The sequence below is a fragment of the Vombatus ursinus genome, unplaced genomic scaffold (genome assembly GCF_900497805.2).
Source record: "Vombatus ursinus unplaced genomic scaffold, bare-nosed wombat genome assembly UNPS02014959.1, whole genome shotgun sequence".
Lineage (NCBI taxonomy): Eukaryota > Metazoa > Chordata > Mammalia > Diprotodontia > Vombatidae > Vombatus > Vombatus ursinus.
Window position 1 is genome coordinate 1,229,592 of NW_020954737.1, and position 19,020 is coordinate 1,248,611.

A 19,020-nucleotide genomic window follows, 5' to 3' on the forward strand; every position below is an offset into this window, starting at 1 on the left:
GAAAAGGAGACCCAGTGGAGTGTGACGGATAGTGGTGCATAGAACTGAAAATTCCAAGAATCTATACTTTTTAGTATTTATGTGATGTTTTACTCTAGAAAATTAAGAAACCAATGACAATTGATGTACCTTTCTTTCATCTTCAGAATTTTTGCATCTTTTCAGAATATGAAAAATTACTATTTTTCTGTTGCATTCAGCAGTTGTGACTATACTTATCAGAATTCTTGTAGTCTGTAGAGAGATCAATAAACTTCTATATGTTTGTACATAGATGTGCTCTCTGTATAAAAATATGTAAGACTCATGTTGTGAACTGGTCAGTGTGCAGGAGTCGTGCTTTCCTATTATAGTTACCACATGTGTGAGAAAGACCTCAACCCTGAAACATCACTAAAAGGCAAAATCCAGGTTTCCTGGGAAATGAGTAAAGTGTGGTTTCCTTTAGGCCTGTTTCAGAGATTGTCAGAAGTATGTCATAAACAAAGCAAATTTCAGGTTTGTTTGAAAAGAAAAAAAAATAAAAATTCTCACCCATGTAATACATTATTATCCAAAAAAGTGAAATGATGATGGCGCCTCATCACAGAAATCCAGAAGACTCATTTTCTATCAAGGTGGAAACTTTATAACTTTTCTCATAGTCGAGTCAACAAACATTTATTGTGTACTATGTGCCAGGAACTGTGCTAAGTCAGCCTTGGCAATACAAACACAAGGATAAAGGTAGCTCCTGCCCTCAGAGAGATTACATTTTAATAAGGGAAGACAGGAATGATAAAAAGCAAAGAAGCAGACAGCTAGGTCCCACAACAGGAGACAGGGCCAGAGTAGCAGAACAGAGTGGCCAGGTGACAGCCTCAGCAGGAGACAGGGCCTGTACAATACCCAGGTAGACCACACCCAGCCCAGTACCTGGGAATTCCATAACTGAACCAAGTAACAAGGCTGGACAATTTCTGAAGGATGCGGAGAAACTCAGCACAGTAGATAGAGGGTATGGAGTCAGGAAGACCCAAGTTCACACCCAGCCTAAGACACTAATTAGCTATGTGTCTCTGAGCAAATCACTAAACTTCTGTCTGCCTTATTTTCATAACCAGTCAAATGTGGATAATATTACTACCTACCTTCCAGGGTTGCTGTAAGGATCAAATTAGATAATAACTATAAAGCACTTAGCACAGTGCCTGGCACATAGTATGCACTATATAAATGCTAGCTATTATTTTTATTAAGGTCTTTTTATACTATTCTCTGTGTGTATGTGTTTTCATTTTTCTTTTGTCCTGTTTAGATAATAGAGAAGTTCATGGGGTGCCTATTACCCCTATTTTTCATGTTTGTATACTCTTACAATCATGAACTCCCATTATGTGAGATAGAATTTTCATTTAGAATTTCTAACTATTATCATCATCATTATCATCATTATTATTATTAGTTTTAACCACTGCACTCAGGAACAAATAGGACCTTCCCAGACCATCCAATATAGGAGAGAACAAACTCTGACTCAAGCGCTAAGCCCCAGTTCAGAAACTAATTGCTAGATGTATGAGTAACATAAAGAACATTCCAAACACAATGACAAAATACTTCACAGGTCCAGAGAAAAGAGGAACTCCACAGAAAGTCCAGATAGAAAATCAGAGAAAAGAATTCCCTAGACACAAGAAATACAGAAGTACCCAGAAGAAGTGAAACAAAAGATACAAAATGACAAATAGGTAAAAAAAAAAAAAATAAGTATGGCAAGGAGAATTAATACTCTAGAAGAGATAATGCTAAGTCTTACCCAAGAATTTAACTCTGTGAAACTTAGGCCAAAAAGAAAACAGTAAGAAAAAAATGTTAAAGTAAAATCAAAAGATTAGGGGGAAACAGATAAACAACAACAACAACAAAAAAAAACCAAACAAACAAACCATAAGCTATATTCTATTTTAAACAACTGACTTGGAAAAGTCCAAGGAGAGAAAATCTTAGAATCATCAAACTACCTAAAAAAGACCAAAAAAAGACCTGATTTCCAACTTTCAAGAAATCACAGATGAAGACTACCCAAATCTCTTTGAACCAGAGAGCAAAGTAAAAATAAAAAGAATTCATTGTTATCTATTTAAAGAAATCCCCAAATTAAAAGTCCCAGGAATGACATAGCCAAAATTCAGACTTTTCAAGTCAAAGAAAAATTACTGCGAACAGCTAAAAAGCAAGAGGCCAGGGACAACATAATACAACATAATAGAAGCTGCTTCTTTAAAAAAGAGGAGAGCTTGGAATAATGATATTCCAAGAGCCAAAAGATAAAGACATTCGACTAAGAATAACGTATGCAGCAAAACTGAGAAAAACAGTATAGAGGGAAAATTGGCCATTAACAAAATAGTGGGTTTGCAAGCATTCCTGATGAAAAGGCTGGAATAGTAGACATTTTGAGATGGAAATACGGGAGTCAAACATTTAAAAAATGTATATTTTTGATATACACATTTGAACAACTAGAAGGGACTACATGAAAATGAATTATTTATATGCTGAAAAGTATCCCCTCAGAACCTTAATATCTTCAAGGATTTTTTGTCATTCAGTCATTTTTGAATCGTGTCCAAGTCATCATGACCCCATTTGGGATTTTCTTGTCAAAGATACTGGAGTGATTTGCCATTTCCTTCTCCAATTCATTCTGAAGATGAGGAAACTGAGACAAACAGGATTAAGTGACTTGCCCAGGTCATACAGCTAGTAAATATCTGAGGCTGGATTTCAACTCAGGAAGATAAGTCTTCCTGACTCCAGGACTGGCACTCATCCACTGTGCCACCTAAGATGCCTCATAACCACAAGGCTTATAAAAATTAAATAAGACAGGTAGAGGGATGTGGGATGGTTTTATTTTATTTGATGGCATTGAGAGAAACGAATGGGAAGGATAGGGGACTGACGGAGAGGAAAGAAAAAGGAAGGTGAAAATTCTATCTCACATAATGGGAGTTCATGATTGTAAGAGTATACAAACATGAAAAATAGGGGTAATAGGCACCCCATGAACTTCTCTATTATCTAAACAGGACAAAAGAAAAATGAAAACACATACACACAGAGAATAGTATAAAAAGACCTTAAGCTCATCATAGAATTAGGTGGGTGGAAGAAAGTTTAAGACAGAGGGGACAGAGTAGTCAGTCATAAGCAAAACAAACTCCACTGTCTGAGGGAGAGTGTGCAGGGAAGATTAAAAGAAAAGAATAAAAATCCATGATAAGAGAGTAGGTCCAGATGGGAAAAAGGGCAATAGAGTGGAAAAAAATTACATTGCTTTATAGACCACAGTCATTAGGCAAATTCATTCTCTTTCACCATTTATTCTTCTTTGTAAGAAGGTGGCCAACGGCAAAGAGAGGGAAAAGTACAGAGAGCAGGATACGAGTACATAAACAAGTAACCATGAAGATGAATGGGATCAAATTACCCATAAAATAGAAAGAATATAGTAGAATGAATTAGAAAGCAGAATCCAGCAATGCAGTCTACCAGAAACACACGAAACATAAAGATTCACAGAGACTTAAAATGAGGGACAGAAGCAGAATCTATTATCTTTTCAGGTGAACTAAAAAAAAAAACAAACAGGTAGTAATCATGATTTCAGACAAGTCTATGGTAAAAATAAACAATAAAAAGAACTAAATTGGTTCAGTATTAGGAGAGCTATAAACATAATATACCATACTGTTAACAAAAATAATTTAAAATTTTATCAATATATTCCAAAAGGGCTTTTGACAAAATTCAATATCCTTTCCTCTGAAAAATATTAGAAAGCATGCATAGAACATAGTATCTATTCTAAAACCAAGAGCAAACATTATCTGGCACAGAGAAAAGTTAGATACCTTTCCAAAAAGATCAAGGGTAAAGCAAAGATGTCTGTTATTACTAGTACTACTTAATATAGTGCTAAAAATGCTACCTATAACTCTGATCAATACAAAGACCCAAGACAATTCTAAAGGAATCATGATGAAAAATGCTTTCCACCTCCAAAAAGAGAACTGATGAACTCTGACTACAGACTGAGGGATTTTTTTCACTTTCTTTTTTCTTGATTTTTTTTTTTTTTTGCATCTCGCTCATATGGAAATGTTTTACATGACTTCACATTTATAGTGTGTATCATATTGCTTGCCTTTTCATTGAGTGAGGGAGAGGTGAGAGGGAGAAAATTTGGAACTCAAAATAAAAAAAAAGAAATGCTTTTAGCAAATGGACAAGAAAAAGAAATCAAGGGAATGGAGGCAGAGGAGAGACAAAGCTATTGGATTTTGCAGATAATATGATGGTTTATCTAGAGAACCTCAAGAATCAACTGAAAATTAGTTTAAAAAAATAACTTTAGGGGCAGCTAGGTGACACAGTGGATAGAGCTCTGGCCCTGGAGTCAGGAGGACCTGAGTTCAAATCCGACCTCAGACATATAACACTCACGAGCTGTGTGACTCTGGGCAAGTCACTTAACCCCAACTGCCTCACCAAAAAAAGAAAAGAAAAAAAAATAACTTCAGCAAAGTTGCAAAATATAAAATAAATTCACACAAATAATAAGAATTTCTAAGTATTATGAACAAAATTCAGCAAATATCAAAAGAGAAATTTCATTCAAAATAATGACAGAATGTACAAAATATTTGGGCACCAATCACCAAGACACAAGAAATTATGTGAATACAATAAAACACTCTTTTCAGAAAGAAAGACAGACCCGAATAACTGCAGAAATATTAATTGCGCATGAGTAGTCTATGGTAATATAATAAAAGTGACAATACCTAAATTAATTTACCAATTTAGTGCCATACCAAAGGATTCAACTACCAAAGGATTCTTTCATAGAGACAGAGAAATTAATAATGGTGTTTATTTGGAAGAACAAAACATCAAGAATTTATCAAGGGAAATTTTTTTTAATGGGAGAGAAGGGAGGTCTAGCAGGACCAGAATAATACTTCAAAATACTAATTTCCAAAATCATTTGGTAATGGTTAAAAAAAAATAGATCAATCAGTGGAACAAATTGCTTATGGAACAGTGGAACAAATACTTATGTATGCAAGATACATAAGTAAATGAACACAGTAGCTTATAGTTCAGTAAACCCAAAGACTGCAACTAATGGGGTAAGGATTAAATACTTGACAAAAAGTACTGGGAAAGCTGGAAAGCATTCTGGCATACAGTGTGTATAAAGTAGAGATTCCTAACCTGGGGTCCACAGACCCTTAAGGGGTTCATGGACAGAATGCAGGAAGTCCACGAACTTGGATAGGAAAGAACAACATTTATTTCAATATCATTGGTTTCCTTTGTAATCTTATGTATTTCATTTTATTCATTACATAATTCTGAGAAGGGATCCATAGGCTTCAAACTGTCAAAAGGGACTAGGACACAAAAAAGTTTAAGAACCCCAGGTTCTTATATCCAATATCTCCTACCATATAGCAACATAAGCTACAAATTGATACATGACTTCAAAAACAAATTGCCTTTCAGATCTATGGACGGGGAAGAGTTCATGACGAACAAAGGGTAGAAAGTATCACAGAAGACAAAATAGACAATTTTGATTATAAAAAATGAGAAAAATTTGGCATAAATAAAATTTATACAGTTAAAATTAGAAGGGGAAAGGTAAATGGGGAAAGATATTTGCAGCAAATATCTCTGATAAAGGACTTATATGCAAAATAGAAAAGGAACTGATTCAAATGTATGAAAACAAGAGCTATTACCCAACTAATTCGAACAATTTTTTGAAGAAAATAACACAAACTACCAACAGCTATATGAAAAAAAAAAGTTCCAAAGCACTAACAGAGAAAATAAAATTTAATTAATTCTGAGCCTCCATCTCACATGCATCTGTCAAGATATTTGGAGACACCCTGTTTTCCAGAGCTAAGGCCCAGCAAGCTAGCTGTGCCCTGAGCTTGGCATAACAACAATCCTTTGCACTCACTCTCTGGATAATCTCAGCCACAGCAAAATCCCAGAATTGTTTCTGGTCATGAAACCCTGCTCTCAATCAACTTGTGACATTGTTGCTGTTATCCCTCACTGCCAGGGCTATAGCTCACTGCACAGCCATTGGTGTAAGCATTGAGATCTCCTCACACTAAAGAGGGTCCCCCCATTAGGGGCAGGGCTCTGGCACATGTCCTTGCTTGCAAGCCTTTGTCTCACTTTGAAATTAAACTTCTGATTCCTGACTCTCCTTTCTCTAGCCCACTTCGTTCAGGTCTGGCCACCCACAGGTTAGAGGCCAGTTCCTTCCGATTGACACAATAAATTGACAAAGATGACAAGAAAGGAAAACGGCAGTTGTTGGAGAAACTGTTGAACAACAGGTACATTCCTGCCCTGCTGGTGGAGCTGTGAACTGGTCCAGCCATTCTGGAAAGCAATTTGGAAATATGCTCCCCAAATCACTAGACTGTGCATACTTTGTGACCCAGAGTAACCACTACTGCTAGTCTTATACCTGAAAGAGATCAAAGAAAGCAGAAAAATACCCATATGTACAAAATATTTGCAGTTCTTTTCATAGTAGCAAAAAAACTGAAAATTAAATGGGTACCAATTAATGAGAGAATAGTTGAACAATTATAATATATATAAATATAATGGAATATTACTGTGCTACAAGAAATGTTCAAAGGACTGGTTTCAAAGAAGTCTAAGGAGACTTACATGAACTGACTCAAAGTAAAATTAACAAAACCCAGAGAACAATTTATATAATGGCACCATTATAAAGAAAAACAATTCTGAAAAATAAAGAACTCTGATCAAAGCACTGGTCAGCCATGACACCTGAGGAAAGATGTTACCCACCTCTTAACAGAGTGTGATAGACTCAAGATGCAGAAGGAGATGTACATTGCTGGCCATGACCAGTATGGGAATTTGTTTTTCTTGACCATGCATATTTGATCCAAGAGTTTTGTTTTTCTTTTCTCATGAGGGCAAAATGGGTGGGAGACAAGGGATGGACATAAGAAGAATAAAAGAAAAAAAGATTTGGCCACTGAAACATTTTTTTTAAAAAATATGGAAAGAAGGGACAGCTAGGCGGCACAGTGCCCTGGAATCAGGAGGACCTGAGTTCAAATTCGACCTCAGACACATAACATTTACTTGCTGTGTGACTCTGGGCAAGCCCCTTAACCCCAACTGCCTTGTCACAAAAAAAAAAAAATATGGAGAGAAAAGAATGAAGACCAGCAAGAATCACTGAAAAGTAAGACATCTTTGTAAGCTACAGGCTGGATTTATTATCTATTTAAAAAGAAAAGCGAGCATATATAATAGAGATCCACAGTTTTGGGTACAATGCTCTTTTTCTGTTCTACTAAGAATATGGAAATATCTATTTTACGTAGTGTTTATTTCAGAATAAAAATAAATTTAAAAGATTTTAAATGGAATAAAATGAAGAAAACAATAAAAAATGCTTGGGACTGTGATGGGAGAAAGAAGAAAGAAAGGAGGAAAATATTCCAGGCTGAAGAAGTATAACTCTTAAGATTCAAAGGTCAAAAAAGACTTGCCTAAATGGAGAATAATTTATTGGACTGAATAGTAGAAACAGAGAAAGTAGGACCAAAATAAGAATTCACATATGCATAATACTTTAGTTACAAAGCACCTGATATACTATTTCCTTTAATGCTCCAACAATTCTGTTGTTGTGAGACATACAGGGTATGTGTTAGCAAAGTTTTAGACAGGCATAAATCAGAGCACAAAACACCACAAACAAATGCACGATCAGAAATATCACCTATCTGAAGTCACAAAGGTGGTGAAGCCAGGACTCTTCCGATGCCAAACACAGTACTCTTTGTGATACACCAGGTCCTTACATTCAAGAATGTAATTAAGTACAGTAGATAAAGAGAATATTTGGAGATTTTTGAGAGGAAATTAAATAACACAATTAGTATTTCAGAGAGATTAATCTGTCAGCAGTGTACAAAATCAGTTAGATAAGGGAGGGGCTGGAGGCAAGGAGAGCAGTTAACATGCTATTGCCATAATCTAAGTTTGATATAACAAATAACAAACACCTGGAAGAGGTTGATCACCACATAAATGAAAAATGAAAAATCCCAGAGATATTTTGATGGAAAAAATCAATGACCCTGGTAACTAACAAACAATCAGTTTCCAAGTCATCTCAATTCCACCAATATAATATATACCTTTATTTCTGTTGCTTTCCCTTCATTCTATTTGTCACCACAATCTCATAGGTCCTATTAACCTGTTAATTCCTAGCTATTTTGTAAGCCAAACCAAAATGCCACCTTCTGAACCCTGCCTGTATCCCTTGGGTTCTTACGGAGCACTTTGTCTCATGTACTTACAGTGTATTTTTTGTAGGATAGTTATGTGTGTATGGATCCTATCTTGCTAGTGCACTGTAAGCTCCATGAGGAGCATCCTTGTCTTTGCTAACATTTGTATCTTCTCCAGCGTCAGGCACGATGTCCTATGTGATGTTTGTTGAATAGAATCAAACAATGTGATAATTGTGCCTACTATGATGATAATCCAGAGTTGCAGGATTTGAGTTGGAAGAGGCCTCAAAAGTCATCTAGTCTAACCCACAGGCGAAAGGAATCTCCACTATGACATACTTTCTTTCTATCATAGAAAAAAAAGTGAAGGAAGGAAGGGATGGAAGGAAGGGAAAGAGAAGAGGAGGGAAGTAAAAGGAAAGGAAAGTGGGAAGGAGGGGAAGAAAGGAAAAGAAAGAAAAGGAGGAAGGGAGGGAAGAGAGAAAGGAGGAGAGAGGAGGAGAGAAGTAAACATAGGAAAAGAGGAAGTAATTTGGTAGTATAGTTTCAGGCCTCCTTATTTCGTTACTATCAAGGCTGTACAAATCTGAAATACAGTGCTCTAATCCTTCATCTCAACTTTTACCAGCATCCATTCTCTTCCTTATATATTTTGACTTTTTTTATTAAGCAATCAGGGTGAAGTGACTTGCTCAGGGTCACGCAGCTAGTGAACGTCAAGTGTCCGAGTCCAGATCTGAACTTAGATTCTCCTGACTCTAGGGCTGGTGGACTATCCACTGTGCCGCCTAGATGCCCCTTGACTTACTTTAAATACCCATATCCATTGGATCTCAGCAGGCAATGTTGAGAGGCTAGGGGCCCTCAGATGCAGCCAGTCTTGTGATGAGATTACCATGCCCTGAATTTTGGGGTACTCGGGAACTCAAAGACCTGCCTGAATCTTGTAAATGTTTAACCAGTCACAATCCCATCTAGTGTGATTTCAGATAGCGGTGCATACCTACAGTGTTCCATTTATTGCATTCTTCTGATTATTGAAATAAAAACCTTTGCCGCAGGTTGGAAAAAAAAAGTTGCGGTAAAGTTGTGAAGGGCTTTAAAGGCTAAACAGAGTTTATCTTTGGCCCTAGAGTTAACATGAAGCCATTGGAATTTGAGTAGGGGAATGACAGGGTCAGATCTGTATTTAAAGAAAATCACTTCCACAGCAGTGTGTCAGGTGAACAGGAATGGGCAAAGACTTCAGGCAGGGAGGTCGATTAAGGGGCTGTTGAAAGAAGAAAGGTAAGTGGAATTAAGGGCCAGAAGGAGAACGGCAGTTGTGGAGGGGAGAAGTCAGATTCTGGGGGAGCTATGGAAGCAGAAATGGCGACATTTGGCAACAGTATGAATGTGGGGGGACAGGAGACTGAGGGAGCCGAGGATAACAAAAAAATGCAAAGCTTAGAGACTGGAAGAATGGTGGCACCTTCAACAGAAATTGGGATGGTTGAAAGAAGTGTGAGTTTGGGAGAAAAGAGAATGAGTTCTACTTTGGCCATGTTGAGGCTGACATCTCTGGGATACAGAGTTTTAAGTAGGCAAGTGATGGTGCAGTTTTGAAGTCAGTATATGAACTCAGAAAAAAAAAATCACTAATTTATCATTGATTTAAAGAACATCTTACTGAGAAATATTCCAAACCTATGCATTTTAGGACTGGGCATCTCTCTGCTTAAATCAATTAAAGAAGTGGTAATAAAGAATACGTGACAACTTTCCCACAGGGAAGCCCACTGTACAAGGGAACATGTTTAAGAATGAATGAGCTTAGTGGTGCTAAACCTGTCCCTTCTCTTCTCTTGCCACCTTCTGGCAAATACATCAATCCTTTAAAAAAAAAAAATTCAAAACTATGTGTTGAGTCCCTTTTGCTTCACATGTGGACAAGAGCATTTCAAAGAGTTGAATTTAATAGCACCAAGAGACTTAATAATAAGTTTACTTTAGTATGGAGACATCAAAACTAAATATCTGTTTCTGGGTAAATGAACATAAAAGAGCTATTTAGACGACAATCAATCATTCACTTAATTTACAACAGCTATGCTCGGCACTCTGCCAAAGAGTAAGACAGAGAGATAAAAGCAGATTTTCTGATGCTGTAATATGAAAGAAAATGATTGAAAAAAAAAAGATTTTGAAGCAGAATTCATCACAAATTCATTTTATTTCAATAATGAAAAGGGCCAATTTTTAGGCTCCCTATAAAGTGCAATCTTTTCAGCATGAGATTTTCAATTACATAAAAAAAAAAATGCCCTATTCTAGAATGGGAAAAGGTACTAAGACAATAATGAGAGTGGGAAATTTTCAGTGTCGAATTCAACTGAGCTTCACATGAAAAAAGAAGACTTCTTTCTAAAACAAGTGCCAATTTAAGACGTGTGGCTCCATTAAGAGGAAAGACAAGTATTTTAAATACACAGAAGGAAGATAAAGCTTTTCAAGAAAATACATTCTTAGATAACATTCATCCATTTTTTTCATTTACAGTCTTAAAATTCATAATTTAGACTCCTGCAGGCTTGGAACCACTAATACCTAAAATAATGCCTACCGAACCCCCATTGGTTCTTTCTAGGTAAAATACATCACAAAAAGCTTAACCCTAGAGTGCAAAATAAATACTTATCTATTTACTCTCCCCAGTATTAGCCCAGGTCAAGGCTGCTGGGATTTAGAGGAACAGAACCAAATGTGTCGGGACAAAATTGCTGCCTTCCAGGAAGCTTAATAGAGCTCCCTTCCTTCTCCACCCAAGCAGAGACAATTCAGAAAGACCAGAGTGTTAGGTGCTTGTTAAGCACCTCTTCAAGCAGATGTCTCTGGCATTAAGCCAGTTTAACTAGCAATATGTTCATATAATAACAATCCTGAGAGACCATTAAATTCTATGTGCTTATTCTTTAAAAGGCAATTTCCCTAGATATTTTCTGAGAAGTTACAATCATTAAATTCTGCTTCATTTGAAGAAAATTCATTTTTTTCCAAAAATCATAACATCCCAATATCCATGTGGTAATGGACCTCCATAAAAACACTAATCATAAATGGTCCTTTAGGATGTGAATTAATAATGCTTTTTAAAAGTCTTTATAAAAATATCCTGGGGTTCATCCAAGAGCTGCTGCCATTTTGGTTGTGGCTGGGCATCCAGAGGGCAGTTCCGTGTAACAAGAAAGGAAGGCCATGTAGAAGGACCAAGATCCCTGACCAAGGAAGTCTGCTCCCTTCCAGAGTTACACATCCAAGTCATGCAGTTCTCCCCAGCTCGGTCCTATCTTCACTTTGACTTTCAGTTTCACGGAGAGCTTCACTGCATTTTCCATTTCATTCTTGACAATTTGAGCTACCTAAAAGTAAACACACAAAGGTAAGAGACTCACTCCAATGGGAGAGAGGAGTTTCCTATTCTCCTAGGGAAGAGCTGAACCACCTGCCAGCAGATGCAGCCCTTGAAGAGGTTCTAGGCATTTTCCTTCAGAAGATCTTCCATATTCCCAAGTCTAGAATGAGGCATCTCCTAGATTGGTCTTCAATGACAAGGAAAAACTTCTGCTTTTCTGGCAGCTGAACGGTGGAGAACCTCAGCGGAGAGCTTAGTGAGAACTCCAGATGCCCTGGCTTCTAGATCCTGACCTTCTCTTGATCATTGCTGGGCTGGACAGCAGATCCTAATGTAACTTCCCTAGATCCAGAGTCATCCCTGCAGCCCATTTTCCTAGAAGCAGAGTCTTTCCTCTCCCCTCAACACAAAGACACAAAGGACCCAAATGCTCTCCTTCTTTAGCAGAACGCACATTCCTAAAAGGCAGGCACCGGCTCACTTTCTTATTTGTATTCCCTGCACCTAGCACAGTGCTTGGCACACAACAGGCTCTTAATAAACGCCGGTTAATTAAATGACTGATTGACTAGCTCTTCTTTAACTGTGAACCTACCTCTCCATGCCCTTGGGTCCTCAACTCTCCTCCAAGCCTACAGCTAGTTTCAAAAGACTGCATTGGCAGGAGGGTGCAGTGTACTGGACTGGGAGAAAAGGGTCTTTTTTTTTTTTGTCACAAAGGGACTACCTCAGGCTGCAAGGGCACAATAAAAACTGGTCCTACATCATAGAGATACCTGGACAATATCATCTTCTGCCACCTCATAAAGGAGCTCATCATGCAACTGAAGGATAAAAAAAGCTCCTCTTACTGGGCAAAATATTCTTTGGAATCCTTTCTTCAGTCCTGAAGGGAGAGAAAGGGAAAGTGTAAAGTAGAGAGTAAAATTAATCATCACGTCCACACTGTTTTATCAGGAAAAAGGATCAAGAATTGAAATATCACAGTAAAACTTCAGGATTGTGAGATATCCTGGAAAACTTTAATTAAGGAGAAGGAAAATGAGGAAGAAGAAATATTTATATAGTGCTTTATATGATAATATCTCAAACTAAGATGGCAGCCCATGAAATTATACCACTGTACTGATCAGGAAAATATCTAACTTACCTATCACATTTAAGAGAGCCTTCCTGGCCTTTTATATTAACTTCCCATCCCTCCCACTCCACCACCATCTCTCCTTTCTAGACACAAAAGCATAATACAGGACAACATTGCTGCAAAGTCCTGGCAGCCTATTTCTACTCAAGCTCTAGAGGCCATTGTTATCTATCTCCATTGCCTCCTTCCACACAACCCCTCCCAATGCATGCTACGAGGGAGCCAGAGCTGGGTCAGCACATGAGAGTACAGAGATACTGAGAGGCAATAAATCAGAATTTCTTAAAACTCCAAATCAATTTGTTTTAACCTAAATCAATTGATTACAAATGTGTTCTTGGGAGAATTCATTAATTTACTGTTCCCTCTGCCCAGGAATTTTTGTAGAAGAGTCATTAACAGGAATCCAATTTCTCTTCTTCTCTGATACTTAATCTCATTGATACAAAATCACAGGGTAGTTAATCAGAAACCACTTCCTCCCCTGCTACCAATTTCAGTGCCTACACCTTCCATGTCCTGACTCGGATCATCTAGCCCTTTCCACTGAACTCTCTAGAATCCCCATTCTGCCATTAATTCCCCTCATTTTAGAGTTTTTCCTCTCATGCTTTGTCATCTCCATGCATACAAAGGAAAATACAACACTGCATCCATGACCATTCTTTCCAGTACTATTGGATCCCTCTCTCATGCTCCTGAGACACTGGTCCTAGAAGGGGAGTCAGAATCTCCCTTGTTTCCCACTGCCATTTACAGACACCCCTCTCTGCACTGCCATGACTCAACAACTCCTTTGAAATGCAATTGCATCTCCAGGTACATATTACCCAATACAGATGCTGATGAGAGAACTGACTCCTAGTTCATTCCTTCTCCTTTCTCTAGGAGGTCCATCCCTACCACACATTCTTCCTGTCCACCTCAATCCTGGCTCTTCTACTAGGGAAAGGAAAAGAGGAAGGGAATGGAAGAGAATAAGCATGTATATAGAACCTACGATGCACCAGGCCCATGCTAGGCACTTCTAACAAATATTACTTCATTTGATCCTCACAACAACTCTGAGGTAGGTGTTGTTATTATCTCCACTTTAGAGTTTAGGAAACTGAGGTAAAGTGATTTCCTCAGGGTCACACAGCTAATAAGTCTCTGAGGCCACATTTGAACTCAGGTCTTCCTGACTCCAGGCCCACAGCTCTATCTACTGCACCACCAGCTACCTCCAAGACATCAACATACACATTAATGGTCATTTCCTCAAATCCCAAACCTATTGTCTTATATTCCACCTCAGCCACAGTCACATCCTTGATTTCCATGACCCACAAGTGTTCTACTTCCATGATCAAGAATTCTCATATTCTTTTATTTGACCCAGAATCTTCTATCATTCTCTCTCTCCCAAAGTCTCACTCCTAAACCTGTTCTTCATCCTCACTGTGACCCCAATCCCTTCTCTTCTTACTACATCAACCTGCTAAGACTTTGTTTTCCTTCCTTCCGAATCCTGACCCCATTGTTAAAGCTATCCTGTCCTCTATTCTTAAATTTCTTGCTCCCTTAGTCCTATTGCTGAGTACCCCTTACCAAGTCCCAATCCTAAAAAACCATCTGCCCCATCAACCTCCCCCATCCTATTCACTTACTGCTAAATAAATGTGGCAACTCTGCTGGCTATGCCCACTACATACTTGTTATCTAATCTCAAATGGGCCTTCAGAACATGAAGACAATCCTTTAATTCCTACCTGATTCTCTATTAGCTCCCCTCACCCCAGCAGCTGTTCAAATCTTCTCTTCTCCCTTTAAGGTTACCATACTACTTCCCTTCCAGTTACTCAGAAGAAAAAATAGCCTCATACTTAACTGAGAAAATAAGGGCCATTTATTCTGAGCTCCCTCTTCTCTTTTATTTCAAAACCCCTGCCTATCATAACCCATTTTCTCCACCTTTTATTCTCTGATAAAGTGTTCATTCTACTCATCACATCCAACTCCTCTACTTGTACATTTGGTGCCATCTTTTCTGCTTTCTTTGGCAAACAGCCCTTAAAATCATACTCCCTTTCTCCAATCTTCAACTTCTCTCCATAAACAGGCTCCTTTCCTTCTGCTTATAAACATATCTAGATCTCAATCATCCTTAAAAAATCCTCACTTGATCACCACCCTCTCAAGCTATTATCCTATATACTTCCTCCCTTTCACAATCTCCTAGAAAGAGATGTCTATACTATTCTCTCCACTTTCCTCCACTTTTTAATTTCTTACAATCTCATTTCTAACTTACTCAACTGAAACTGGTCTCTTCAAAATTATCAATGATCACTTATCTCTAGATTGACAAAGCTGAAGGCTTTTTTCTAAATCCTCATCTTTCTTGACTTCTCTGCAACATGGAGTCACTGGGATGTTTACCTCTCCTCTTAGATACCCCTTCCTCTCTGGGTTTGTATAATACTGCTTTCCTTTAAATTTCCTATTTGACTGCTCTTTCAGTCTTCTTTGGGGGACCATAATCCTTATTACCTCTCTGTGACTTTGAATGTACCCTAAGTTTGTACCAGGTATTATTCTCTACACATTCTCTCAAGTGACCTATCAGCTCCTGACCAGCTCATTTATTACCTCTATAGATTACTCCCAGATCTCTACATCAAGCTTGTCTCTCTTCTGAGATCCAGCTCCACATTGCCAACTTTCTATTATACATTCCAAACTACATGTCCCATTGAGCATTTCAAACTCACCATGTACAAATCAGAACCCATTATCTTTTCTTCAAAACCCACCCTTCATCCGTACTCCCCTATTTCTGAGAACACTATCATGCTTCCAAGACCTAGGATCACACCTTCATAGTCATCTTTGACATCCCTCACCCCATATTATCTATTCAGCTGCCAAGTATTATTGATTATACCTCCACAACATGTCATATATAAAAATATATACTTATATTATACATGACATAATATAAATATATTATATAATATAAATTTTATACACACACACACACACACACACATCTTCCCTATTTATCTCCCTTCATACAGCCATCAACCTAGCTTATCACTTTTCACCTGGATTATTGCAACAGCCTCCTAATTGGTATCCCTTTGATTCTTGACCCTTTCCTCTCCAATCCATCCTCTACCAGCTGCCAAAGTGATATTCATAAAGCATGTCTGATCACATCACTCCTCTGCTCAATAATCTTCAGTGACTCCCCAATACTTCTATCATCAAATACAAACAACTTCTTTTGGCATTTAAAGCCCCTCACCTCAAAGCCTGGCTCCCTAAACAGAATGTAAGCTCTTTGAGGGCAATGATTATTTAATAAATGCCTGACTACCTACTCAGAGGGAATATTGGTATAAATCAAAATAAATCAGCATTCTGTGGTGTTTTTACTGACCATACTTTCCTATACACTCTACTCCAGTGGTGTCACTAAACCAATGGCTACAATATGACATGCAATTCTGCTTTCTTACCATCTACATAAAGAATTCATTTATCACTCAAACTTTATTATGCAAGAAAAATAGCACAAATTATTATTATAATGATTTGAACATAAAGATCCCATGACTTAAAAAGTTGGAAAATACCTCTTTCAATCTACCCCAATAGATAATCAAAGAGTCCCAGGGGTGGGGAGGGAACCTGAGGCTTTGAGGCCACATGTGGCCTTCTAGATCCTTAAGTGCGGCCTTTTGACTAAATCCAAATTAATCCAAATTTTAGAGAATAAATCCTATTGTTCTGTAAAATTTGGATTTAGTCAAAAGGCCACACTTAAGGATCTAGAAGGCTGGAACTGTGTAGGTATGAGTCAGGCAAAGTTCTGTCACATAGCTTTTGAGTAATCTCAGTGTTGAAGGGAGAGGTCCAATGGTGCAGCAGTACCATAAATAATCATGCCAGGTTATAAGAAGGTACCTGGCCAACATCCAAGCACTGCAGCTTACAACCTATGCTTGCCAGAAAAAGCAAGAGTACACTTCATTGTCTTTGGGAGGAAAACAAAAGTCAGTTCTGGATCTCTGTATCTTTGCAAACATTTACAGGTGTATTGTGTGCAAAAGTATCAATGTGTATACTATGATGCACAGCATGGTGAGGCTCCGGTACTTAGCTCTATGACTTCAGTGAAGTCATTTAAACTTTTGAGCCTCAGTTGATTCTTGGAAAATAGGGATATCACCTATCTCACAGGGCTACTGTATATAAAATGTTTTATAACTAGGAAGGACCATATAAACTATCATTTTTCCCTTTTGTGTCAATGTCTAAATTCAAATACGAATTCTGTCACTTGCTCACAATACAGTATCACAATACAATATCATAATACTGTGACTGAACTCAGGGTAATTAAGCTAGTAACATCTTCCTCATCATGAGAGAAGCCCCTGATGTTTTATCAAAGTGACCCCCCCACAATATCTAAGTTTGATCAATTAGCACCACAACTCTGGACTATACATTCAATGCTGCACTACCATTTCCTAAAAGAAGTGGTTCTGTGTATACAGCCTTCCACTAAATACAACTCAGAGAATTCATAGAATATCAGAGCTCAAAAGGACCTTCTTAGCTCTGATATGTTGTAAGTTCTCATATGTTGTGAGAGATCTCTCAAATTTATGCCTGCTTAGCAATTACCTTTACTGCTCTGCTTAAGCTCTGAGCCCATTCATGACATCTCTAGAAGAGACAGGATGAACATATGAAGAGAGTGGGCCAACATGCTTCCTTGGGAGTGGGCAAACACACCCAACAGTATCATTACTGCTTGTAAATACATAAACTACTTATAGATGCAAATACTATAATACATACTGTATATTTAGAAATATACTGTGTATTTATAAATAAATATGCTATTTATAAATACATAATAAACTACACCAAATACTTGGTAACCTGGCATTCTATTGACCAGACTGATCTATAGGAAAAATTCTACACTTTATACACAAAATATACAATGAAAAGTGATGTCAATGATGATACTAAGACAATTCAAAATCCTAATGTGTTTTCTGCATCACCCAAGAAATATTAAATTAATAAATTAAATCAATAAATTAAATTTAAAATAAAATAAATTAAATCACTAATAAATGGCATTTTATAATTATTTATAAGCCAGAATACCCTATTTCCATGCACCAAAACATAATTTATTTGTTCAAGTCAATAAAGTAATATAAATGTCCAGAAATACTAGTCAATTCTCCAACATGTCTATGTGTGTACTCAGTTATATAAACATATTTGGATTCTCTATAAATTGGCATGGTATGTTAACCACATACTAATCAGATACTTAACCAGAATGCTCTCTATCTTTACCATGTTGTATAACAGAATTTAGGATCACAGGACCACAGATTTACAGCTTAATGGTCACTAAGTCTAACTCCCTCATTTTACAGATGAGAAAACAGGATTACACAATTAATTAAGTATCTGAGGCAGGATTTGAATCCAGGTTTTCCTTACTTCAAGTTCAATGCCCTATTCAGGATTCCATATGACTTTAGCCCAAGTTTAAAAACGCAATATAAATTTCAACAGACCAAGGCTGTTGTCCCTGCCTACTGGCAAAGATAGGATTTGAACCCAGGTCTCTTCACATTCATATAGTGCCATAAAGTCTACAAAACACCTGATATACATCATCTCATTTGTTCCTAACAACTAAGGTCACAAAACTAGTAAATGACCGAGCTGGCACTTAAACCCAAGTCTTCTTACTACGAGTCCAATGAGCCTCCAATTCCACCACGAGTGTATTTCCCAACTCAAAAAACCATTCAAGCCTACTATTCCCACCTTCTACCATTTGCATCTACTAAGCTGATTTTTTCTGTGTGATCATACACAGAATATAATGTCACACGCACAACTCCTTTTTGTTGTGTACACCCACACCTGGACAATTCTCTCAAAGCCTCCCTCAGCACTACTCCAGAGCCTACTCGTGGTGGTTTTGCCCTTGCCCCTGTTTATCTTGCAGTTCAGTTCAGCCTTTTCCCACCAGCAACACCTCAAGCCCCCAGTGATTACACTTTTCCCATTCCTTCCCCTTCTATAGCCCT

The 19,020-nt window shown here is 37.6% G+C and overlaps 1 protein-coding gene across 1 annotated transcript in view; it reads right to left on the bottom strand.

Moving 5' to 3' along the window:
* Positions 1 to 10,614: 10,614 nt before the first annotated feature.
* The window catches only part of POLQ (DNA polymerase theta), a 119,858-nt gene continuing 111,452 nt past the window's right edge, over positions 10,615 to 19,020 (bottom strand). Inside the window, exons 29-30 of the mRNA XM_027845167.1 lie at positions 12,534 to 12,643; positions 10,615 to 11,764 (exon numbers count right to left, since the gene is read on the bottom strand). Of these exons, the coding sequence (XP_027700968.1) occupies positions 11,651 to 11,764; positions 12,534 to 12,643 (224 nt within the window). The 3' untranslated portion in view covers positions 10,615 to 11,650. The remainder of the gene's footprint in view (positions 11,765 to 12,533; positions 12,644 to 19,020) is intronic.